Source organism: Miscanthus floridulus, chromosome 17, assembly GCF_019320115.1.
Source record: "Miscanthus floridulus cultivar M001 chromosome 17, ASM1932011v1, whole genome shotgun sequence".
Lineage (NCBI taxonomy): Eukaryota > Viridiplantae > Streptophyta > Magnoliopsida > Poales > Poaceae > Miscanthus > Miscanthus floridulus.
Genome location: NC_089596.1, coordinates 2,983,389 through 3,008,740, shown reverse-complemented (window position 1 = coordinate 3,008,740; position 25,352 = coordinate 2,983,389). Strand labels below are relative to the sequence as shown.

At 53.1% G+C, this 25,352-nt stretch overlaps 4 protein-coding genes and 1 pseudogene across 4 annotated transcripts; 1 reads left to right on the top strand and 4 right to left on the bottom strand.

Annotated features, from left to right (window-relative positions):
- Positions 1 to 1,060: 1,060 nt before the first annotated feature.
- Positions 1,061 to 1,669, bottom strand: LOC136518353 (uncharacterized). The gene has a single exon (XM_066512001.1). It carries the CDS (start codon positions 1,667 to 1,669, stop codon positions 1,061 to 1,063), a length of 609 nt encoding a protein of 202 aa, XP_066368098.1.
- Positions 1,670 to 6,051: 4,382 nt separating this feature from the next.
- LOC136519091 (putative pentatricopeptide repeat-containing protein At1g03510) lies at positions 6,052 to 7,875 on the bottom strand. Its single transcript, XM_066512748.1, has 2 exons — positions 6,313 to 7,875; positions 6,052 to 6,113 (listed from the first exon to the last, which is right to left on the bottom strand). The coding sequence occupies exon 1, from the start codon at positions 7,850 to 7,852 to the stop codon at positions 6,524 to 6,526; it is 1,329 nt and encodes a 442-aa protein (XP_066368845.1). The 5' UTR covers positions 7,853 to 7,875; the 3' UTR covers positions 6,052 to 6,113; positions 6,313 to 6,523.
- A 149-nt stretch (positions 7,876 to 8,024) lies between these two features.
- Positions 8,025 to 9,511, top strand: LOC136518520 (non-specific phospholipase C4-like; annotated as a pseudogene).
- A 1,548-nt stretch (positions 9,512 to 11,059) lies between these two features.
- LOC136517373 (derlin-2.2) lies at positions 11,060 to 24,745 on the bottom strand. The gene is made up of 6 exons (XM_066510926.1): positions 24,469 to 24,745; positions 24,261 to 24,360; positions 19,211 to 19,425; positions 19,015 to 19,098; positions 17,769 to 17,822; positions 11,060 to 11,671 (listed from the first exon to the last, which is right to left on the bottom strand). The coding sequence occupies exons 1-6, from the start codon at positions 24,565 to 24,567 to the stop codon at positions 11,474 to 11,476; spliced, it is 750 nt and encodes a 249-aa protein (XP_066367023.1). The 5' UTR covers positions 24,568 to 24,745; the 3' UTR covers positions 11,060 to 11,473.
- LOC136519114 (long-chain-alcohol O-fatty-acyltransferase-like) lies at positions 22,605 to 23,853 on the bottom strand. The gene has a single exon (XM_066512766.1). It carries the CDS (start codon positions 23,138 to 23,140, stop codon positions 22,826 to 22,828), a length of 315 nt encoding a protein of 104 aa, XP_066368863.1. The 5' UTR covers positions 23,141 to 23,853; the 3' UTR covers positions 22,605 to 22,825.
- Positions 24,746 to 25,352: the final 607 nt, after the last annotated feature.

Here is a 25,352-nt window from a genome sequence, read left to right as displayed (position 1 = left end):
TAATGGTGCAGCCGAATTGGGTAGACACATGAGCGAAGAAATTAGAAATCGTGGGGAATGTATCGGACTTAGCGCGAAGGGGAAAAGTCCAGAGGAAATGAGAGCAATCATCAAGAATAACTAAATAATATTTGAAACCAGAGACACTAACAACAGGAGATGTCCACAGGTCACAATGGATTAAATCAAAATTCTTGGCTGCTCTAGATAGCGAAATAGAAAAAGGGAGACGAATATGACGCCCAAGCTGGCAGGCGTGGCAGAGGGAGTCATCTTCAGGCTTCCTGCAGACAATGGAGGAGGACTGCGCAAGGAACTGAAGAGTGGCCTTGCCGGGGTGACCGAGGCGCCTGTGCCAGGTAGTTGGTGAAGGAGTGGAGACAAGGGCGCAGGAGCCAGTGGTGGATGAAGGGAGCTGAAGAGTGTAGAGAGGCCTCGTGCTGTTACATCGGAGGAGGGTGTTCCGGGTACGGAGATCCTTCACAGAAACACCAAGAGGGTCAAACTCGACAGAAACACAATTGTCAGTAGTGAATTTTCGAACCGAAAGGAGATTTCTGATAATGTCGGGAGCTACAAGGACATTGTCGAGGCGAAAGGGTCCAGGAAGGACAGAATAGCCGGTGCCAATAACAGGGAGGGTGGCCCTGTTGCCTACGACAATGGAGGAGGGAAAGGAAGAGAATGGTGTAGCGGTGACCATACCAGGGTTGGCGGTGATGTGGGAGGAGGCGCCCGAGTCGATCACCCAATCCGAGGAACTCGGAGGTGGGGTGAGGGAGACGGTGCTGAAGGCGCTAGCGAGACCCTCGGGCGTCTAGGGCGCCCAAGCAGGAGGTGCCTGAGGGGGCTGCGGGTAGTAGGACTCGGAAGCCGGTGGTGGAGCGAAGTATGCCGGTGGCACGCCGGCCACCAGAGCCTGCTGCAGAGGTGCAGGCTGGACTGCGCGTGGTAGAGGGCCACGAGCGCCGCCGGCGGTGGACCCTGGCCACATGTGGATAGAGCCGGTCCAGGGGTTGAGCAGCGAGGGCCACTGTGGTGTGGCTGGTGCAGTCCCGCCCTATGCACTGCTGTGGGAGCCGCCAGAGCCGCGCCCGCCACGGCGGCGTCGGCCGCGGTTGCCACTGGATTGCTGTCCAGCAGCAGCATGATGTCCAGCAGCAGCCTGATGGCCACCAGTGGCCTGATGATGGCGTGGAGGCGAGGACGAAGTGGGCGGCCTGATGGAGGGCGCGGCGACGAGAGCCGAAGGAGAGGCAGAGGGCGTCCCCATGTTGAGCTCGGCCAAACGGAGGTCAGCACGAACATCGGCGAAGGACGGGAACGGCCTTTGGCGGGTGACGAGCTGGGACATGAACTGAAAACGTTCATTGAGACCCCGTAGAACGTTCAACACCAGAGTTCGGTCCTGGATGGGCTCGCCGAGGTCGGCGAGGGCATCCGCCATGCTCTTCATTTTGCAGCAGTAGTCATCGATGGAGAGGGCACCTTGGCAGAGAGTGCGAAACTCGGCGTTGAGGAGCATGGCGCGGGACTCGCGATTGTTGAGGAACTGCTGTTCAATCCCGAGCCATGTTGTCCGGGTGGTGAGGCCGTTGTGCTCATGGATGACGTCCAGGAGGTCGGCGGAGATGGTGTTGAAAAGCCAAGAGAGGACGACGCAGTCCATGTGTGACCACGCCGGATCGTAGGGGCGGGAGTCGTCGTTGAGGACGTGATCCTTCAAGGCGAAACGACCAAGGATGAGGAGGACGTAGCCGCGCCACTTGGAGTAGTTGGAGGATTGAAGATCAAGAACGATAGGGATGAGGTTCTTGATGTTCTAGACAGCAGCAGCTTGAGTGTGGAGGTGGGCGATGGCCGCTGCTTCAGAGGAGGCGGAGTGGACATCGTCATCCTCAGGATCGGCGTCGTCGTCCGGATGCTCGGGGCGGAGGCGATCCCGGAGGGCCGCGGCCTGCTGCTCCAGGGTATCTGCCTGCGCGGGCTCTTTGTCAAGAGTAGCAGCGGCGGCGCGGACACGCTCCTGGGCGGCGACAGCGGACTTGAGAAGGGCAGCTTCTTCCTCGAGCTGCTGGCTGCACTCTGTGTTGGTGGAGCGCAGAGAGGAGTCCTCATCCTCCAGGCGCTTGGCAGCAGAGAGGGCTTCGTCGCGGAGCTTGGTCGCGGTAGCCATGGCGGAGGAGCTGGAGGTGGCCATGGGCGCGCGCAGCAGCCTGGGGTGGGTGGAGTGGGAGCGGAAGCAGAAGGATCGATGGTTTAGTCTGATACCATGATAGACTGGGCTGTTGCCAACGGCGTCGCTGAAGCCACTTGGCTGCGGCAACTGCTCCGGGAACTTCACCATCCCCTGAACTCCGCATGCCTCATCTACTGCGACAATGTCAGCGCCTGCTACCTCTCCACCAACCCCGTTCAACATCAGCGCACCAAGCACGTGGAAATCGACCTTCACTTCGTCCGTGAACGTGTCGCCATGGGTGCAGTCTGGGTTCTTCATGTGCCCACCACGTCGCAATTCGCCGTTGTCTTCACCAAGGGGCCCCCTTCCTCTGTCTTCATGGATTTTCGCTCCAGTCTAAACGTTCGCTCCACCGACGATCTGACTGCGGGGGGGTGTTAGAATTAATTGCTATTTACTTTTAATCACCTAGTTACTTGTGTAATCTCCTAGCTAGCTGTGCTGAGTTAATGCCCAGCTGGCCCCTTGGGGTTCGGCTGGCCTCTTGGGACTCGGCTGGCCCTTTGGGTCACCCTCCTCCTCTCTTTTTATATGTAATCTCTTCTGTAAACTCAATTCAAGGAATCTAAGCCTGTTAGGCTATTGTCTATCAGGCAATAGTCACTGGCATACACCTATTAGCTTCTCACATACAGTACAGGACAAATTAATGTACCATCCCAATTAGTGCGTCACCAGCCATGCTACTTAATTGCATTTTTTCATAAGAATCATAATACTGATGTTACTACCCAGTTTTTTTTTCTTAACTTACGCTACCCAAAGAGTTCGCACCAGTATTTTTTTCTCAATGAGTACTGAAGTTGAAATCTTTAATCATCAAATAATAGTTTGATATAGGCTTGTACAAATCATAAAGACTTTCAAGCTAACACATAGGACAGTGAATGCAACAAATTGATTGTCCCAAACATGAATAAAAATATGAGCAGATATACAAATGGTAAAACAATTTTATACTATAATGTGCTGCAGATGAACATTTCAGATTTATACAAAGTATTAGCATAGTCTAGAGATGCTAAAAAGTATAAGAACCTCTTTTTGCAAACATTTTTTTTGCTTTCATTCAAGTGCTTAGGAAATAGTCACTGACCTTGAATCAACACCCAACTACTTACGGGTTCAGGTGCTTGGTATTGATCCCAGGGCATAGGATGGTAATTAAAAAGAATAGCCGCATCCTTTTCCAAAAGCATACAATATGCATATAAAAAATATCTTGCTATTTTCACAGCTCACACACATACCAACATGACTAATGGAAGAGTTATGTGAGAGCGTACTCTTCAATAATTTATTTCAAACACTAGATAACATGGATGAAAGATAACAGGAAAGATATTAAGGATCTTGCTTAATGCGCCAACTTGACTAGCCCTATATTTTTGTCATTTTTGTAACTGACCATGCTTTTGGTAAAGACGTGTGAAAGTTAGCATCATATCGCTATGCACTGACAGCTAAAGGTAGAAGAAATTCCATTACAAAGCTAAAGGTAGCTCCTCAGTCCATTGAAACTGACCTAATAAAATATATTTTAGCCAGCAGAAGGAACCAACAAATTCAGTGGGCAAGCCTAAATATTAATCTCAGTGCCTTTCTATCTATCGACTGAATAGGGCAGCAAAGGATATGTCGACTAAATAGGGCAGCAAAGCATATGTCAACTGATCATCATGTAGAAAAGGATGCTTGTAGAAACATTCATGAATTTTCCAGCAGTTGGCCAAATTGAGTCAGTAAAATTAACGTTGACTGATTGTAATGTGGGTCGTGGAAACCAACACATGTAGTTATAGTCATATACAGATTTAAAGCTAAGTGCACTGCCAACAGCGCTAAGGTGGCTGATTATCTTCCAGGATGGAAAGCTTCCCTGTTAAACAAAGCCAGGCGATTGGTACTGGTAAAAGTGGTTTTAACCGCTGCTCCCATTTATCATATGATAGCCATGGATCTTCCAAAATGGGTTTTCAAGGCTATAGACAAAAAAAGAAGGGGCTTCTTGTGGAAAGGACAGGAACAGGCCAATGGTGGTAATTACTTGGTAGCATGGGAAAAGGTGCAGAGGCCTCTGGAATATGGAGGACTTGGAATTATTAACCTGGAACTGCTTGGCTGCGCATTAAGGGCCCGCTGGCTTTGGGCACAAAAGACAGACCCTTCCAGGCCATGGGCTGGTCTCCCAGTACAAATTTCCAGAAACACTCAGGCCCTTTTTAATGTTGCTGTGGATGCAATAGTTGGTAATGGGGAGAAAATCTTGTTCTGGACAGATCGCTGGCTGGATGGTCATACTTTGGATGAAATTGCTCCCAATCTGTTCAACACGGTCCCTAAAAGATTGACAAAAAGAAGGACTGTTGCTCAAGCGCTCCAAAATAATCGCTGGGTGGGTGACATCAAGGGAGCGCGTACAGTTCAGGTCTTGTATGAGTACCTTCAGATCTGGGATATTGTGGAGAATGTTGTCTTGCAACAAGATACTCCAGATCAATACAAATGGAAGTTAAGTCAATCGGGGTCCTATAACAGTAAATCGGCATATGCTGCCTTCTTTGAGGGTTCTGTAAGAATTGGGCCTTGGAGGAGGATTTGGAAAAGCTGGGCTCCTCCGTGTTGCAAATTCTTCATTTGGTTAGTGTTTCACAACAAGTGTTGGACCGCTGATCGCCTGGCTAAGTGAGGTCTGCCTCATCCGGAGGCTTGCCCCCTTTGTGACCAAGCTCCGGAGACAATCCACCACTTACTGGTTGGCTGTGTGTTCTCCCGCCAGGTTTGGGTGCTGATCTTCCAATGCCTGGGTCTGATACACCTAGCTCCTGAATCTCCCGAGACCCGTTTCGAAGGATGGTGGAGGAAAACATTCTTGGTTGTACCAAAAGAGATGCGTAAGGGCCTTAATTCTCTGATAATCCTGGTCGCTTGGGAGATTTGGAAACACAGGAATGATTGTGTGTTTGAAAAGGTCAGGCCGAACACTCAGGAGGTTCTTAGGACTATAAACACTGAGGGCAGCCTATGGTGCATGGCTGGGGCTTCCAAGCTCCAAGAGCTAGTGCTCTCTGTTTGGTCACCTCTTCCCGATTCTGGCGCAGCCTGAGTATAATGGTTGCTGAGGTGTTGGTGTGTGTTTTGTAACTCGGTAGGGGCTACCCAAACCCGTTTTTTCTTCTACCTTAATGAAATGACGCGCAGCTCTCCTGCGTAGTTCGAGAAAAAAAAACAGCGCTATAGCCTCTACCGTTCTTTGAAATGACTTACCAACTTACCATGTGTGCTGATGGGAAATGATGTTGCCAGAAAGGAAATAGACTGATTACTATCACAGAACAGAGTCTTTTGGCTGATGAAGATAATACTCACACTTGCATTTCAAGAATATTTCATGCCATATCAGATTGAAAAATGACATAGGAAATGTATGTAAGATGGTACAAAGTTAACTGCTTTGAATAAGGTGGCTCCCATGTCCAAGTTGAGGTCGCTTTCGTTTTTCCTAAGGGTGAGATCTTTAGTTTTCTCTTCTTAGGGTGTGTGGGGTGTTTGTATTTGGGCTTTTGCCCCCTCCTTTCTTCTTAATATAATGATATGCAGCTCTCCTGTGTGTTTGAGAAAAATAAACTTTGGGAGTTGACACTGAGTATCAGTCTCAACTTAGTTCCATGTATGCTTTAACTGTTTAGCATGGTTGTTGTCAACAATTAGTAACAAACCTACGAATCTTTTGACGTAAAAAATGGAGAGAGCACTAATGTCTTGAAACAAGAGCCAAGGAATTTAGATTGATCCAGGGCCTCAGAAAAGTCACGGAGGATGGTACATGTACACCTGATTCACTCCACCACCAGAAGAGAACTTCATGATTCTGCAGGATTCACATACTAAGGTTAACCATATCACCACATAAATGTCTCAGTTGCATTTAAAGTCAGCTAGTTTTGCAGTCATGCCATATGCTGCATATGGCACCTTTCTGATATACAGTTATTACTTATTACCCTAGTCAAGTTAGATGTTCATTTTTCCTAAATGCTAAAACAGAAAAGAATGTTTTTCCCGTTTACCTTTCCATGGAGAAATGGCCATTGCATCTAAGCAAAATTTGCTGTGAACCAACGCTGACACTTCTCAATTGCATGCCTAATTTTTCATAAAAGATCACTGCTTAAAACTAAACAGTCAGTGACCTTTTATACTTTTATAGCAAAACAGCTAAAACCATAGCTTGGCTAGTATGAACAACCATTCCAGCCGAAAAAATTATTGGACATTGCATTAACAACTTGACTTGTGATGTATCATCCAACTGCTACCAGGCAGTCTCTGCACGCCTCGCTGCTCCATCTCCCTTCTCACCCGCTCTGCATCCTCATGCATGCCACGGCCTGAATAGATGTTTGCGAGCGAAACAAAATTTCCTGCATTCTCTGGTTCGATCTCAAACAATGCTCTCCCGGCAACCTCTGCCAACTGCACCTCCCCATGTTTTCTGCATGCAGCAAGAAGAGCTCCCCAGGCTTTTGCTGTAACCTTTACTGGCATTGTTCGTATAAGTTCATAAGCTTGATGCAGCCGTCCTGCCCGGCCCAAGACGTCTACCATACACGAATAATGATCTCCACAAGCTTCCACTCCATATCTCCTGGTCAACACATCGAAATACTGCAACGCATCATCTGCACGACCAGAATGGGCACAGGCCGCCAACAAACTAAGGAACATGATGCTGTCAGGCCGAACATCATCCTGGTCCTCCATGTGTTGGAAAAGTGACATTGCGACCTCGGCGCGACCATGGAAAGCATAAGCTGAAACCAGAGAGCTCCAAACAACCACATCCTGATCATGAACCTGATTGAAGACCCTCTGAGCAGCAGCAAGAGAACCGCAGCGCCCATATGCTTCGATGAGGGAGCTGCCAATGTGGGATCTCGAGCACATGCCATGCCGCACTGCAAAGCCATGCACCTCCTTGATCGACGTCAATGCGCCCATCACGGTGCATGCAGGGACGAGCGCCAGCAACGTGATGAAGCTCGGCGGGACGCCCACTCTTCGCATGTGTCGGTAGACCTCGATGGCTCTGGCTGGATGTTCCCCTGATTCGACAACCGCGGCAATCACGGTGTTGAAGCAGGAGGCGGTCGGGGCGACGTCCATGTGGTCAAGCGCCCACGCCGCAGCGGCGAGGTCGCCCGCCCGGACGTGGACAGAGATCATGGCACTCCAGACGACGGCGTTGCGGGCGGGCAATTCGTCGAACAGGCGGCGGGTGAGTTCGTAGGAGGCGCCGCCACCACCGCCGACGCGTGCGCCGTAGGACGTGATGAGCGCGGAGGCGAGGAAGGGGCTGGAGAGGAGGCCGCACTTGGCGGCGAGCGCGTGGAAGGACGCGGCGGCGCCGGGCACGCGGAGCGCGGTGGCGGACTTGAGCGCGAGCGGGAAGGCGTGGGCGAAGGAGGGATCGGTGAGCGGCGGGAGGTCAGGAGCCGAGAGCATGCGTGAGAAGAGGCCGAGTGCGTCGCGGTGGCGGCCGGCGTTCACGTGGGTGGTCAGCAGCTTCGTCAGCGAGGCCAGGCGCTGGTGGCGGGAGGAAGAGGGCATCGCTTTTTAGTTTGAGCTCGGCCTCACGACGGTCGGTGACAAGAATGCCTTGCCTCAGTGGACTACAACTATGTTTGGAGGGATATCAACTATTTGCCACTCTTACGGTGGTTCTCTCTCTGTTCGTCAACTTTATCGTGCCAATTATAAAATTATCCGAGAAAATAGTAACCAGACTAATATTTTGCCATTTTCGCTGACGTGTCGTGCCATATCAGCGTGCCAGCGTGGAAGTTAACGCCTCCGTCTCCGCTGACCAACGGCGCCCGCAACTATTCGTCAGCTCCCCCTCCTCCACGCTGCCGTCCACCCTCGCCGCGAGCCTGCCGTTGTACGCTTCGATCAGCTCGTTCGCCTCCTCCACGCAGCTTGCCCGTTAGCTCCCCTCTCTGCTACTCACTGCTAGCGCCGCCCATGACCAGCTTTGCGCAGGTGTACGGGACACCCTTCATCGACGCCGCCACAACGCCCATCACCCCGCCGGGCGTGCCAGCGCCGCCCATGACCGGCTTCGCGCAGCAGGCGGAGAAGGAGAAAGCCGGCATGTCCGGCACCGTCATGAGCGGGGTCCGCCCCGACGCCGTGCCCGTGTACCGCGAGCCGGTGAAGGAGTTCGTCGTGTGCGACTGGTGGTTCGCGTCGAACCCGGCGTCGACGCAGCCCAACCGGTTGTTCGTGCACTCCGCCACCTCCCACGGCTTCGTCAGCAATGACACCAAGGCGCTGGTGGCGGGGCTCCCGCAGCGGACCATCTTCGACGCGCTCCACGACGAGGGCTTCTCCTTCGGCATCTACTACCGGTACCCGCCATCGACGCTCTTCTACCGGAACCTCCGGCAGTTCAAGTACGCGGGCAGCTTCCACGCCTTCGACCTCGACTTCCGGCGTCACTGCCGGGAGGGAAAGCTGCCCAGCTACGTCGTCGTGGAGCAGCGCTACTTTGACCTGGAGATCCTCCCGGGGAACGACGACCACCCGTCCCATGACGTGGCCGAAGGCCAGCGGTTCGTCAAGGAGGTGTACGAGGCGCTGCGGTTGGAGCCGTAGTGTGAGGAGACGCTCCTTGTCGTCACCTACGACGAGCACGGTGGGTTCTACGACCACGTGCCCACGCCCGCCGGCGCCGGCGTCGTGCCCAGCCCCGACGGCATCGTCAGCGCCGCGCCTTTCTTCTTCGGCTTTGACCGCCTCGGCGTCCGCGTCCCGGCGCTGCTCATGTCGCCGTGGATCGAGCCTAGGACCGTGCTGCATAGGCCGTCAGGGCCATACCCGACGTCGGAGTTCGAGCACTCCTCCATCCCAGCCACCGTCAAGAAGCTCTTCAACCTCAGGAGCTTCCTCACCAAGCGCGACGCTTGGGCCGGCACCTTCGACTGCTTCCTCACGCGCAAGAAGAAGGTACTGATAACTGGGTTCCACTAGCAGAGAGATGGGGACTGACGGGAGCTGCTAGCGCCGTTTAGCTGGGCAGACGGGGACGTCAAGTTCCATGCTGGCACGCTGAAGTGGCGTGCCACGTCAGCGAAAATGGTAAAATATTAGCAATGTTACTGTTTTCACGGGCAATTTTGTAATTGGCACGATAAAGTTACCAAACGGAGAGGCAGCCACCGTAAGAGTGGCAAATAGTTAGATGTCCCATGTTTGGAGGATCTGAAATGGCACGTGTCGTGCGTGTGATGGACCATATAAACGTAGAACGGCTTTTTCAACCCTACCGGTTGCTCCCGCCAGCATTATAATAAAAAAACCTATCCTTTCATTTCCTCCTACTTGTCCTTACCCCTTCTGCTGTCCTCGTCCTCCCTCGCAGTGCACCAACGCCCCACGTCCTCTCCCACCCCGGCGTCCTCACCGGGAGCCCCCAATGCCCACAGATCTAGGGCATCCGGCAACCCTCTCCCTCATCCCAGCAAGATCCATGGAGCACGAGCGAGATCCACTCTCCTTCGGCGAGATCCATGAAGGTGCCACGACGGTGTTGTAGGGGAGTGGACGGCTCTCCCCCACCCCGGCACGACACCCTCCCCACCCCGATGACGCCCTCTCTCACCCTGGCGATCGAGCTCCCCCACCTTGGCGCCCATGGCGCTCCCCGCCCCTATCCCCACCGTCGCCGCCGAGCCAAGCCCGGTGCCAGTGGCGCGGGTGGTGGTGCTCACGCGTAGCGGCTCGTTGTCGGCTCCCACCCCGCTGTCGGAATCGACCGGCCCAGGCCTCCCTCTCTCCCTATGTTGCAAGTATATGTTTCAATTGTTTAAGACGTTTCAGAGGCATGTTGCAATTGTTACATATGGATGTTGCAAAAGTAGATCGGAGGATGTTGCATATGTTGCAAGCGTTTGTTCAAACTATTTGATCCGTTTCCAGACGTATGTTGCAAGTGTTTTGATCTGGATGTTGAATATGCTTTCACACATATGTTGCAACAGTGTGTTCCAAAATGTTTCAAGCTTATGTTGCAGCAAGTGTTTTCATGTGCAAGTTGCAAGTGTTCTATCTGGATGTTTCATATGTTTTCACACATATGTTGCAAGTGTATATTCCAGATGTTTCATCTGTTTCAGATATTGTATTCAAGTGTTTTATGTTGCACGCGTTTCTTACTGTTTGGAGAGTCAAGGAGCGCGGCGAGCCGGTGGGCGACGGTCGGCGGCACGATGTGGGGGCAGGGCAAATAAATGGGGATGGGGGCGGGTGCGCCTGTGAGGGCGGGACACACGGATGGGGATGGGGCGGGGTGCGCGGATGGAGGCAGGTCAGGCGTCGGGGCGAGCTTGTTAGGCAGGCGGGCGTGCGTCCGATGGAATTCGGGCGAGCGGGCAGGCGTCCGATGGAATTCATCCCATCGAACGTCTGTGCGCCAGCATTTCCTTGAAGGATTTGCAAGGCGACCTACACTTTGGTTCTTCAGTATACGTAGATTTTTCTTTAAAAAAAATACGTACACTTCTTTTTGAAAAAAGAAAAAATATCAAATTCAATCCAGTCCAATCCAAAGTTTATTCTTTCAGCTCGTTTTCTCTAGAAGATGTACAATTTTTAACTATCATTTCCACATATCCCAATGACGAGTGCCACAACACTTGCAATGACGAGTGCCGATTTTACACTCGAAGAGAAACCGATGAAAGAAAAATGGACAGACATTGCCACAGCAATTTTCAGGATACCAGATCATTCAGAGATTGATGAAACAACTGAATCGTTGGGGGAAATCAAATGCCATTCATGTTCCAAGCATCCACGATGTTAAGAGCCATTCCTTGCACCATTCTGCAATTACAACGCTCCATACAAATTCTCGCTGCCAAAGCATCAAACTTAACCCTGGTTGAAGAGTTTCCTAGACTAAGCTCACTGATGCATGAAAGAGTAGCAGGTCAGATGTTAAACCGTCGCAAGAACAAGTTTCCACGACAGGGCCAGGGTTGACCCTGGCAACAGGTGAGAAACTTAGCCACCTTGGATACTACTAATCTTTTGTTATGCACAATAACTCTCATCTAGCCTGTATAAATACACAAGAACAATGGCTTGTACAGTTCCGCAATTTGCGCAGAGAAAACAAACTGCCGCATCTCAGATCAGTCACTGCCTCAGGTCACTGGAAGTAATTCATCATTGAGCCTGGGGATCTAGACCCACAGCACCAAACCTTGCACCGGCACCAATCCCAGCATTGGGTGGCTGTGCCACCACAACATTGTCATCAGCAAATAGCGCCTTGATGAAGGACGGTGTCTTCAGGGGGCGACGGCCAGTCATCCGTGGGTATACATCTTCCAGAAAGTAGTACACATGTCCAGCAATCATACCCTGAAAAGAAATGTGATATCAGTTAGAGATAAATTACTCCTTCCTCCCAAGAACAGAGAATGATCAAGGTGACAATCAGAATGCTATACAGGCAAACTACAAGAGGCTCCTATGTCAATTCAATCACGCATATGGAGTCCAGTGAAGTTCATGATTCAAGACACCATAACAATTTCAATCAAGATGGCAGTAGCCCATAAAGAGTGGAAGAGGTAATCTAGTATTCTAATGAGAATAACAATTGTACCTCCACTATGCCAACATCAATACAAGTTCCAGGGGCAAATGATTTATCATTCTGATCCCAACCGTGAAGGCAAGTGTACTAACCTTAGTGGACATACCCTTTTTTTAACATGCTGAACAAGCTTCAAAATCACCTACATACAACTTATGTTGTGCAGAAAAATGCAGAACCAGATGGACTACATACATTCATCAACAATTCAAAAGCTTACTGTTGGAGTATGAGAGCATGAGTATATTAGGCCCATGAGGCCCATGTATGACTAATATATATTGCTACCCTTCTAGGGTTAGCCTAAGGAATAGATTCTCACAACTCTAGCATGGTATCAGACTAGGTTTTCTTCTCCCCAACCAGCCGCCAGGCGCCACCGGCCGGCCTCTTGCCGCCGCCATGGCTGGCCGCCCTCCCCCTCCCTCCCCCACCTACTTCCAGGCCTTCCCCTCCCTTCCCTACCCCTCCTCCTGGGCCCAGCGCGCGGGCGCGGCCGGCCCGGCCGCCGCCGCCGCCGGCGGCCTCCTTGCCGCAGGCGCGGGCGCGGGCGCGGGCAGCCTGGCCGCTGCCGCCGCCGCCGCTGCTGCAGGGGCGGGCGCGAGCGCAGGCAGCCCCGCCGCTGCCGCTGCCGCTGCGGGCGCGGGGGAGAACCTGGAGCCTTTCTTCTTCCCCGCTCCTCCTCCTCTGCCGCCCCCTGCCCCTCTCCAGACGGCAGGGGCCAACTCCGCTCTCGCCGCCGCCCTCGTGGCTGCTCGGGCTGCTGCTGCGGACAGCCAGGCCCGGGTGCGGGCGGCCGCCCTCGCTTGGGAGCGCGAGCGCGACGCGGCTGATGCCCTGGCCCGCCAGATCGCTGAGGCGGAGCAGCTCCTCGTCCTCCCTACCTCCTACGACACCGCGGCCACCTCCTCGGGCTCGACGGGTCACCGCGCGTCTCACACCGCGGTCATCTGGCACGACCCGGCCGACCCGCACGTGGCTCAGCTCCACTACCAGGCCGGGGGTGTCCAGAACATCCGACTCCTCGTCCCGGTCGTCCTCGAGCCTGAGTCGCCCTCTTACGCCCGCTGGAGGGACCTGGTCCTCCTCACCCTCCGCCGCTACGCCCTCGACGACCACGTCCTAGTCGACGCCTCGGTCGCGGCCCAGAACCCATCGTGGCTGCGCCTTGACAGCGTCGTCCTCTCCTGGATCCTCGGGACAATCTCCTTGGACCTCCACGACCTCGTCCGCAACTCTGCTGACGCTCGCCGGGCCTGGCTTGCGCTCGAGGGCCAGTTTCTGGGCAATGCAGAAGCCCGGGCCCTGCGTCTCGATGCGAGCTACCGCACCTTCGTTCAGGGTGACCTCTACGTTGGCGAGTTCTGCCGGCGCATGAAGAGCATGGCGGACTCCCTCGGCGACCTTGGCTGGCCCGTGGAGGACCGCATTCTGGTCCTCAACGTCCTCCGCGGGCTCAGTGACCGCTACGCCCACCTCCGGACATGGATCACCTGGCAGAGGCCCTTTCCCTCCTTCCTGCAGGTCCGTGACGACCTTGTCATGGAGGAGCTCACTCAGGGCGTCCAGCCAGGGTCCACCTCCGTGCCAGGGTCCTCGTCTTCCTCGACTGCCCTGGCCGCTACTCCTCCGGCGCGTTCGTTCGCTCCACCGCCGTCGTCGCTTCTTGGTTCTCCTCCCCCCGGGCCGAGCGGGGGTGGGGGGGCCGTGGCGGCCGCCGTCGCCGCGGAGGGGGACGTGGGGGCTGCGGGAGCCACCAGTCGCCCGCGACTCCACGGGGTGCACCCTGGCCCTCTTTCCACAACCCGTGGTCAGGGCGCATCTCCATGTGGCCCTTCCCGGCTCCAGGCGGAGAGCCTCGCCCACCAGCGGCCTTGCTCACTGGAGCTCCTCCGGGGCTTCACTTCCCGTCTGCGTGGGCTCCACCTCCCGGCGCATCTTCGTGGGTGACACCTCCCGACACCTCGCCCGGGCCTGTCGGTTGGAACCCGGCGGCCTTGGCCAGATCCTTCAGCACCATGGCCCTGACACCGCCTGCCGGTCCAGACTGGATCGCCGACTCGGGTGCCACTTACCACACTACTCCAGACCCTGGTATACTCTCCTCTATTTACCCTCCTTCCTCTCATCCTTCGTCCATCATGGTCGCGAATGGTTCGTGTCTTCCAGTTACGTCCGTGGGTGCCGCCGGCACTCATGGTTCCTTTCGTCTTCCTGACATTCTTGTTGCACCCTCTATGGTTCACAACCTCCTTTCTATTCGTCGTTTTACAGCTGACAATTCCTGTTCTGTTGAATTTGACTCTTCTGGTCTTACTGTAAAGGATTTGGCTTCCCGGCGTCCTCTTCTCCGATGTGACAGCACGGGACCCCTTTACACCCTTCGGTTTCCGGCGTCTGCTTTCTCTTCGTCGCCGTCTACTTTGTCAGCTGCCTTTGCCGCCACTCCTTCCTCCACCACTTGGCACCGTCGCCTCGGCCATCCTGGACGTGATGCTCTGACGCAGCTTAGTCGCAGTTCCGACATTGGTTGTACTCGGGCTCACGATGAGCACTTGTGTCATGCGTGCCAGCTGGGCCGTCATGTTCGTCTCCCTTTTTGTTCTTCTTCTTCACATACTACGCATGTGTTTGATCTTGTACACTGCGACCTATGGACATCTCCTGTCATCAGCATTTCTGGGTATAAATACTATCTTGTGGTGGTTGACGATTTCTCACATTATTCGTGGACTTTCCCTTTGCGTGCAAAGTCGGATACCTTCACCACTCTTCTCCACTTTTTCGCCTGGGTGTCTACTCAGTTCGGCCTTACCATCAAGGCCGTCCAGTGTGACAATGGCCGTGAGTTCGATAACGGCACCTCCCGTGCCTTCTTCCTCTCTCAAGGTGTCCAGCTGCGCATGTCTTGCCCGTATACCTCCTCCCAGAACGGCAAGGCCGAGCGCATGATTCGCACCACGAACGACACCATGCGCACCCTTCTGCTCCAGGCGTCGCTTCCTGCTCGCTTCTGGGCAGAGAGTCTGCACACCTCCACCTATCTCCTTAACCGCCTACCTTCCGCTGTCTGCCCGGCTCCCACACCACACCACGCTCTCTTCGGTACCCCTCCTCGGTATGACCACCTTCGTGTCTTCGGGTGTGCATGTTACCCTAACACCACTGCCACCGCTCCCCACAAGCTGGCTCCCCGTTCAGCTCTGTGTGTCTTCCTTGGGTACTCCCCGGATCACAAGGGGTACCGGTGCTTTGACCTCACATCCCGTCGGGTCCTCATCTCTCGCCATGTGGTGTTTGATGAGTCTGTCTTCCCCTTCTCCACCACCACCACACCACCTCCCACCCCCGATCCTGACACCTTCTCTCTGTTTCCCACTGACACGGTGGTCCAGCCACTTTTACCGCTGTCTCCTGCAGGTGCTGCTTCCCCGTGCCCCTCGCCGGGCCCGTGCCCCCGCTCGCCGCCCACCAGTGACGCCCCTGGCCCTGCGCCCTGCACGGGTCCGGAGGCGTCGCCCTCCGGAGCTGCCCCTGCCCCTACGTCCGCCGCAAGTCCGGGGACGCCGCCTGTCGCACCTCCTGCGCGTTTCGCCCAGCCGGTGCACGTCTACCAGCGCCGTGTGCAGGCGGCACCGCTGCCTCCGGCATCACCGGGGGCCCCCTCTCCACTGGTGACGCCTACACCACCAGTGGCCCCTTCTCCGCCGACGACCCCTACACCGCCGCCGCCGCCTCAAGCTGCCCGTGTCGTGTCGCCGGTGTACCACCCGCCACTCCTTCACCGACACCCGCGGCATGTTCACCCTATGGTGACGCGACACGCGGTTGGTACCCTGCGGCCCCGGGCTCTCGCGACGATGCCCGACGACCCGCAGATCTCTCCTGTACCCTCTTCCGTTCGCGACGCCTTGTCGGACCCTCATTGGCGCCGCGCGATGGAAGAGGAGTACGCGGCTCTCCTCGTCAACCAGACATGGGATCTGGTGCCCCGTCCACCCGGATCCAACGTCGTCACTGGCAAGTGGATCTGGACACACAAGCGGCGGGCTGATGGTACCCTTGAGAGGTACAAGGCTCGCTGGGTTCTCCGGGGTTTCACTCAGCGCCCTGGAGTCGATTATGATGAGACTTTCAGTCCCGTGGTGAAGCCGGCCACCGTACGCACAGTGCTCTCCCTGGCTCTCAGTCGCTCTTGGCCCGTGCATCAGCTGGACGTCAAGAATGCTTTTCTCCACAGGACTCACCGAGACAGTCTACTGCAGCCAGCCAGCGGGGTTTGTTGACTCTTCTCGTCCGGACATGGTCTGCCGGCTCAACAAGTCTCTCTACGGCCTCAAGCAGGCCCCCCGGGCGTGGTACTCTCGGTTTGCTGCTTTCCTGCTGACCCTGGGGTTTGTGGAGGCCAAGTCAGATACGTCCCTGTTTATCTATCATCATGGAGCTGAGACTGCCTATCTGCTGCTCTACGTTGATGATATTGTCCTCACAGCCTCCAGTCCGTCCTTACTCAGCCGTGTCATCGCCTCTCTTCAGCAGGAGTTTGCTATGAAGGATCTTGGTGTGCTCCACCACTTCCTCGGGGTCACTGTTGAGCCTCGCCCCACCGGCCTTCTCCTTCACCAGCGGCAGTACACTCTTGATATCCTCGACCGTGCTGGGATGACTAACTGCAAGCCCTGCTCTACTCCAGTTGACACACAGGGCAAGCTGTCAGAGGCCGTGGGAACCACCGTGGCAGACCCCACTGCTTACCAGAGTCTTGCAGGTGCCCTTCAGTACCTCACCTTCACCAGGCCAGACATCACCTATGCAGTGCAGCAGATATGCCTTCACATGCATGATCCCCGAGAGCCTCACCTCACTGCGCTCAAGCGCCTCCTCCGCTACCTCCGCGGCACTGTCGACTACGGCTTACTCCTTCAGCGGTCTTCCTCCACCGAGCTCGTCGTCTACACTGACGCTGACTGGGCCGGGTGTCCGGACACTCGGCGCTCTACCTCCGGCTACGCTGTCTTTCTGGGTGGCAACCTGGTGTCCTAGTCGTCCAAGCGCCAGCCGGTGGTCTCCCGATCCAGTGCCGAGGCGGAGTACCGAGCTGTCGCTAACGGCGTGGCTGAGGCCTCCTGGCTCCGACAGCTCCTTAACGAGCTCCACAGCCCTCTCTCCCGGAGCATGCTGGTCTACTGCGACAACGTCAGTGCGGTATACCTCTCCACCAACCCCGTGCAGCACCAACGGACCAAGCATGTGGAGATCGACCTACACTTTGTCCGTGATCGGGTTGCCATCGGCGATGTTCGGGTCCTCCACGTCCCGACCACCTCCCAGTTTGCCGACATCTTCACCAAGGGCCTCCCGTCATCGACCTTCACCGAGTTTCGCTCCAGCCTCAACATCATTGGTGGCTAGTTGCGTCTGTGGGGGGGCTCGTGTGTGTGCTTCTTTTCATGTCCAGTCTGTAACTCCGTTGCGCCGGTAGTTCAGACTGCGGGGGGGTGTTGGAGTATGAGAGCATGAGTATATTAGGCCCATGAGGCCCATGTATGACTAATATATATTGCTACCCTTCTAGGGTTAGCCTAAGGAATAGATTCTCACAACTCTAGCACTTACAAACTAATCTACCGCACATTGGCACATAGGAAATGCCAAACCAAGGTCACATATGCAAGCGAATAGCCAACAGTTACATTCATGTGGCCCGGTTGTGGCTGACAGAAAATAGCGGAAATAAGCACTATACCTATAAGCATGCACCAAGGAAAAACAACTCCTTAGAAAAAGATTTTTCCAACAAATTCATTAATCCAAACTGTAATGGTTACTATAAATTCATCTGAACTAGAAGAAACATACCAAGAGATCCACCCATGTGCTGCTCCCAACGAGGATAGAGAAGCCCAAAAGGACCTGCAATTCAAGATAAAACAATCAAGATAATGGCCATGTTCTGCTTGGTTGGAGCTCAATTTCACCAAACTGACCATTCACTCCCAAATAATCTAATTGAACAAAATCACAAAGCCTTCTTTAAGAACAAAAATTAATAGTGATCGCCTGTTTCACAATTCCTCCCAACCTGAAACCTACTGTTCATTTAGGCAAATATAAACATTTCTGATATGTATTTTGAGAACATATATTCCTCATCAATGGTCCAATCACATGAATTAAGAGGTTACAGTATTCATTTATCTCAGCACCTCAGGTCAGGCACCACTTGAATAAAATGACAACAGAGCAAAGGAAATAATAGCTTCTTCCAACAAATTGGTATACAATTTCAGTACGTTAAAAATAGGCCATTCCTTCTTGTGCCAGAACCTTAGTTACTGATATTGTGAAATTAGTAAGTCATAACAAAAGAAGCAAAGCAGTCAAGTTAATTAATAAAAAAACATCTGTACGCCACAGGTTCTCAGAAAAGTCCAGCATATAATTAGATCACTGGACAAAGAAAAATAGAGCCTAAAAACAACAAATGTGAGATTTATGTCATGTGACCCTCCCAAATACAGAAGAATGGTTTTTAAAAACCATGCCACCAAGTACTGCATTTCCCTTGCATACATATAAGGATGTGTGATAGGATTACGGATCCTACCAGGCTTGTTGCGTAGGGTGTAGGGGTGAGAGATCGGTGGACGAAGCTTAGGGAAGCGAGGACGACGAACGGGCGCCGTGATCACGGCGCAGGGAGGACAGAGGGGTGCGGCTAGGGCTCCCCAGGGAAGCCGGCAACAAATTAGGTTGCTGCTGTTTATTCTCCAATCATCCCAGATTACAAGTATTTATCCTTCCCTATAGATGCTATAATTAAGGAACTATATCTATCTCTAAGAAAATACCAAATAAGCGATAAATTGGGCCTCAGCCCCTTAACAGAGCCGCCCCCCTAGCCACTATTGGGCCTGCGTCTGGCATAGGGGATGCCGGTCATAACAATGTGCAACCAACAGAATTGCACATTTCAGATGTCATGGAACATTCAGACATAACCACATAAGAAAGATGTTTGGTGTGATACACAGTCACCATAAAAATAACTTAACGTGAATCTTGCTGATGTGGCATTCAAGAAACAGGGAAAAAGAACACTTACCCATGGTAAGTAAGCAGCCGTAAAGGTGAACAGGCCCAGAAAGCTCATATGGATGAAAGGGTTGTGCTTGCTCCAGACATAAACCTGCCATGCCATATGAGAAGTCAGAGTTACCAATGTAAGACTTTCTCAAACATGCCATACTATTAAATTCCGACATTTTTATTTACAATTATAAGCGCTGGTAGTCCCATACCATCATAAACGTCAATGAATTGCTCAAGAACAGAATTCTGGCAAATGTCTCGGAAATGTAAGGTATCATCCCTCCGATCAGAACAATGCCAGTTAGGACAGTAGCACCAAACAAGAGCATGTAGAAAAAGTCGGCAGTTCTTCCTCTAAATGAGTTCTCCTCCAGAAGCTTGCAGTATCGTGCAAGAAAAAACATGTGGAACAGAAAATCCAAATCTGGAAAAAGGAAGAGAGTAAGTTTTTATTATAAGGGTGCAGCATTTGAGATGCAAATAAACAGTAAGTAATCTAAGTCTAACAGTAGTTATAAGTCTGGAATGGTGCAAGTGTAAACATGCAATAAACCAAGAATATAAGCATTTCCATGCTGTTAAATGCATACAAACTAGCATTGTGTCCAGAGTCACTGGTTCTAAATGTTCGAATATTCAGATGCAAACCAGTGGTTTTATCCAGTCTCTGAATTCATTTGATGACCTCTTGTGGCAATTGAAGTAGTCAGATAGCCAATGTTAAATCGTAAATAAGAATCTGTAAACTGTGCACACCTAACTCAGTCATAAGGAATGACTCCTAAAGCAGCCCATGTGGAATTACAAAGGCTCACTGATTGATGACACTGAATCAGGTTCACATAAAAAGGCTCAATGGCGCAGGGGAAGATAATTCTCCAATTTACCCTATGGCAGTAGAGCTTAGAAGTTGAGTTTACAAATACTCCCTCCATCCCAAATTATAAGTCATTCCAACTTTCTTGGAGAGTCAAAGTATCTCAAGTTTGACCAAAATTATAGAGAGAATTACAAGGATTTATGACACCAAATAGATATACCATGAAAATATAATTAATGAAGAATCCAATTATACTTATTTAGCATCTTAAATGTTATTATTTTATTATATAAATAACTTGATATCCTTTGACTTTCCAAGAAAGTTGGAATGACTTATAATTTGGAACAGAGAGAGTAATAATTATTTTGCTGATGAGTTTGACATAGAATTACAGAAGAAGACCAGCAAAACACATGGATAAGTTTTGCATTCAAAATTGATGTTATGCACAGCAGCTCCCAAAAACATAAATAGATGGCACAATGCACCGGGTGCAGACCTTCCTCGCTGGACACCGAGTGTGCACAAAGCTTCCATTCTAACATATCAACATGATGCATATTTTCATCAATTAACAAACAATGCCCTTGAAACCAATGTACTAAAAAAGGGCCTAACACATCTCAAAGAAAAAAAGAGAGGATCTACTAGGTCATATACAACAAACCAGCTGACGAGCTAGTAACCATACATCATCGCTGTCGGGGACCTAACACCGGGGTACCCAATGAGGTGGAACTAATAACCATCGAACGTTGACGCTTCCGGTCAGACAAGAACGCTACTACGCTTCTTGCCTGAACGACGGAAGACTGGCTCCGCCTCGCCCGACCCCCGAGGGCTAGGCTCCGCCTCGTTCGACCCCCGGTGGCTAGGCTCCGCCTCCCTCGACGGCCGAGGGCAGACTCCACCTCGCCCTACAAGTACACCCTGCTCCTTCATAAGGATGAGCACAGGGTACGACATGACATTCGAGTCAAACGCGGCACCAAGGGCCACCTCCGCCTCGCTCGACGGCCGAGGGCAGACTCCGCCTCGCCCTACAAGTACACCCTGCTCCTTCATAAGGATGAGCACAGGGTACGACATGACATTCGAGTCAAACGCGGCACCAAGGACCATGCCCTACGCCGCGGCAGGAAAAGTACCGCCAGGGTACGACGGGATGGGCGCTTTAGACCATTCCGGCATTGCAGAGTCCGAACAGTATTGTAGGCGCCGCCTTCAGCCCTCAGACACGGAACCTGACATAGACATACGACAACCACTACGGTCCAGGAAGAGACTCGCGCCCTCTACAATGACGGATGTACGATCACCACGCCGTGGTCCGAAAGGAGCGGCGCCCGCTCGACGACCCCTTGGGCCCACCACTCTGATCGGAGCACTCGCTTCGGCCTCCGGACGCCCTCTCCGATCGGAAGGCCTTGCCCAAGACGCTACTTCTGACTCCGACCCTGCATCCCTTCGACCGGGGCTCGTAGGAACCAGAAGACGTGCGGAGAAAGGCAAGGCAAGGCTCGCAAGTCAAAACCACTGTACCAGAGACCATACCCTGCGCAGAGCCGTACTCTGCAGCCACCCTGACATTCTACAGTGACATCGACAGTGTTGTAGGCGCCTACCATTATCTGGTACCCGCCGGTGTGGGCAACAAGGCTCGGTAGACGTGGACAACAAGGCTCGGTAGCATACGCACCCTTTCCCTCTCACTTGTAAAGCCGTCCCCTTCATTTATAAAAGAGGGTGTGCTTCCTCCAACAAGGGGTACCGACTCTTGATGGATAAGTTGAACACACACGACACTACATACACAGCTGAGCAGCGACTAAGCTCTTGGCAACATTTTCGATCATTCCATCAGAGACTTGGGACCAGTCCCTCTCTCGATCGTTTGTACCCCCTGCTACGAACCTTTTTTCAGTGCTAATAACACAAGCAGCAACAGACTGGACGTAGGGACATTCAACCCGAACCAGTATAAACCTTGTGTCCTTTAACACACCATCCGGGCCTAACGCGCATCAATTATAAATTTACTGGCCGGTGTTTGTTCGAAACACCGACAATCGCCAACCCACGCAATTAGGCTGGCAAAGCCACATCTAGCCACTACTACGTGGCTAGCTAACGAATATCAGTTACTGGTTTTCATAGCCAAGCACAGAATACATTAAATACTCCTTGCGTATGCTATATATAGGGGGGCAAATGGAGTGGCATTTACACAGAAAATTCCAAAACCTCCTATCACAGTTGAAAACCAGTATCCTCTACAGCAACCGAATTTTTTATTTTTCGGCCCTTTTTTTGAAAAATATTCACAAATAGATCCCTGGTGGTTTGATTTTCGTTTATGGACCCTGACCTCGGCGCCATGGCTTTTGGCGCCGAGGAAACACGTCTCGGCGCCATGGCCAATGGCGCCGAGGTCTTGGCGAGGCGTCAGACGTGGCGGTGACCTAGCGCTGATGTGGACAAGGCCTCGGCGCCATATAGATCTTGGCGCCAAGCTGTTACCCTATAGCTCTTGGCGTTTGAAATGAAACAAGTATAATTGTTCCGAGGAACATGCAACAACGCCATTGCGGTTCAACTGGTTAGGACGCGTGCGACCTAGCTCAAAGGCCTGGGTTCGAACCCCAGCGCTGAATCTTTTTTTGCTACATTTTTATAAGCAATAGAACGATGCTACATCACCTTTCCAGTGATGCGTACCAGCACTACAGCAGAGCGCAGGCACACGATTGGCATACGCTAGTTGTTTGTGTAATCTATTCACTACTTGAATACGAAGTCGACACGCTGAAGTATCCGATCGCATAAGCAGTATAACCAAATACAACCTCGCCTCTTTGACACAGTATACAATTTTTTTTTGTTGACACTGGATCGACAGTACAAAAGCGCTGTTAATTGTGCAATCTCTGCAGACAACCAAATGGGTGTTACATCTCAGTACATGATATGTTACATGTACACTAGTGTACTACCCAGAGGTTCAAACCAAATGTGCCATCGCGGCTAGATTCCGGCCAACCCGCTCCAAGAACGCCAGCATCCCCTCGCACTCCGCAATGATGGCCTTGTCCAGCTCGCTCCGGATCACGGGCGCGAAGAAGAGCCACAACCCGGTCCCCATCACGAACGCCGGCGTCAGCGCCGTCGCGACTAACCGCGGCGGCCGCCAAACGCCGCCGTGCTGCCGCGCCAGCCACCGCTCGGCCACCGCGCACGCGCCGTGCAGCGCGAAGAACGCGGTGACCTCCTCGGTCCCGGCCTCCAGCATGATGTAGTAGAACATGACCTCGTGCATGGCCCCGGACACGAGGAACGCCGCGAGCACGCCCGCCGCGGCGTCGAAGCGTGCGCGCACGGGGAGGTACACGCTGGGCTAGAGCACGCCGGGGACCATGAGGTTCCACCGCCGGCCCCAGAAATCGCGGAGGGAGGAGGCGAGGTACGGCCGGTCGAACTACGGCTCTAGCTCCGCACCCAGCAGCGCGCGGGCGAACGCCGCGGCGGACACGAGGAAGAGCTCCAGCATCAGGTACACGTGCGCGCCGTCGAACACGGGCACAACATATGCGGGCATCCGTGCCCTGTAGCACCGGACGGAGATGAGCGCGGAGTAGAGCGCCGCCCTGGCCGCGTAGGACAGCAGGAATCCGGAAGGGAGAGAGGAGCGGGATGCCTGTTGTTGTTGTTGCTGCTGCTTCTTCTCGGTCTTGTCCCGAACCTTGACGGGCAGCGCGGCGCACGCAACGAAGAGCACGAGCTGGAGGGCGGGGTGGAGCGGCCCGTGCCCCGCGGCGAGGAGGAGCTTGAAGCCGCAGAGCCAGACGAGGAAGAAGGCGGAGATGGTGCGGAGGTGGATCGAGGAGAAGGGGAGGACTGGGAGGAGTAGGTCCAAACCCAGGCCTGGGAGGAGAAGGCGAAGGGGAGCTTGTTCTATTGCTTATAAAAATGTAGCAAAAAAAAAATTCAGCGCGGGGGTTCGAACCCAGCCCTTTGAGCTAAGTCGCGCGCGTCCTAACCAGCTGAACCACTCATTTCAAACACCAAGAGCTATAGGGTAACAGCTCGGCACCAAGATCTACGGCGCCGAGCTTGGCGCCAAGATCTATGGCGCCGAGGCCTTATCCACGTCGGCGCCAGGTCACCGCCACGTCCGACGCCTCGCCAAGACCTCGGCGCCATTGGCCATGGCGCCGAGACGTGTTTCCTCGGCGCCAAAAGCCATGGCGCCGAGGTCAGGGTCCATAAACGAAAATCAAACCACTAGGGGTCTATTTATGAATATTTTTTCAAAAAAAGGGCCGAAAAATACAAAATTCGGCTACAACAACAACCCCTATCCACACCACACAACATATAGTTGGCACATCACAGCGGGTCGCACTTGGAGGCTAGGATAGAGGGCACGGAGCGCATACCCATCTTGCGGAAGTAGAGGAAGTTGGTGACGAGGCGCCAGATCTCGTAGTGCTGCACGACGAGCTTCGGGTTGAGGTACAAGTGATACGGCGAAATGATCTGCACAGCCGGGGCCAGCCAACGAAAAAGAGGAGATTAGATATCCTAGCAACGGGGGGGCGAGAGAGAAGCATCTCCTAATCATGGGAGAGAGAGGGGAGCCGCTACGTCGAGGGTGCAGCCGACGGTGGTGACGACGGCGGCGGTGAGGTAGGAGCGCGTGATGATGGGCATCTGCCTGTACCACTCCTCCACCGCCTGCGCCATCTCCCCACGAGAGCGAATCCCCTTTCCTCTCTCTCGCTCGCTCACTGGTAAACCCTAATCGGCCCCAATCGGTGATCAAATCGAGGAGCGGTCGGAGCACACGAGGTGGGTGTGGGTGGAATCGTGGAGATCAGACGGGGGGAACGGACGAGACGGGCGTTCGGGGAGGACGGAGAAGGATAGAAGGCGACGTGGGCGCTGTGGGCCTGGCAGATGCGTCGGTCGCTATGACGTCTGTATCACCAATGGAAGGATGACACGTCGGATCGGGGGTGTGTGGATGGCCGGATGGTCGAGACGGCCATCCACGGTGGCAGGCAGCCGCCCACCGTTTTTTGGGTTTGGAGAGGGGACACTAACAGCTTTGTTGCGCACACCCTCCTTGCTTCAATCAATTATTATATTATTATTATGGTCCTATGACTATGAATTCATGACAAAAGTTATTACGATGCTTTGTATGGCGAGCATTTGTATGCAAATATGTGTCATACGCCGGCGACTATTGATCTCCATCTTCATGGACTAGGATAAATTAGAAAGTCAAATTCTTATAGGGTGTTCGGCAGGACTAAAGTAGATGCTGCGGCTTTACGCCCTGTTCGCTGGGATTATAAGCCGTATTTTTTCAACCAACGAACGGTATTTTTCTCTCACAACAAATCAGTCAACAGTACTTTCAGTCATGGCTTATCAGCCAAGCGAACATGACATTAGTTTTTGTCACTGTGTCAGCAGCTTAAACTTATCTTAAGATAACACCCCCTCAGTCACTTGTTGAAAGT

Bases quoted from the DNA above. Each gene is read 5' to 3' on its own strand.
- LOC136517373 (XM_066510926.1), bottom strand. From the start codon at position 24,567: ATGGCGCAGGCGGTGGAGGAGTGGTACAGGCAGATGCCCATCATCACG. The intron at 19,426-24,260 runs GTATGCGCTCCG...TCCTTTTTCCAG, and splicing joins CCTCTACTTCCGCAAGATGG to ATTTGGATTTTCTGTTCCAC. The intron at 19,099-19,210 runs GTATGGGACTAC...ATGGCATGGCAG, and splicing joins ATTCATTGACGTTTATGATG to GTTTATGTCTGGAGCAAGCA.
- LOC136518353 (XM_066512001.1), bottom strand. From the start codon at position 1,669: ATGGACTGCGTCGTCCTCTCTTGGCTTTTCAACACCATCTCCGCCGAC.
- LOC136519114 (XM_066512766.1), bottom strand. From the start codon at position 23,140: ATGCACGAGGTCATGTTCTACTACATCATGCTGGAGGCCGGGACCGAG.
- LOC136519091 (XM_066512748.1), bottom strand. From the start codon at position 7,852: ATGCCCTCTTCCTCCCGCCACCAGCGCCTGGCCTCGCTGACGAAGCTG.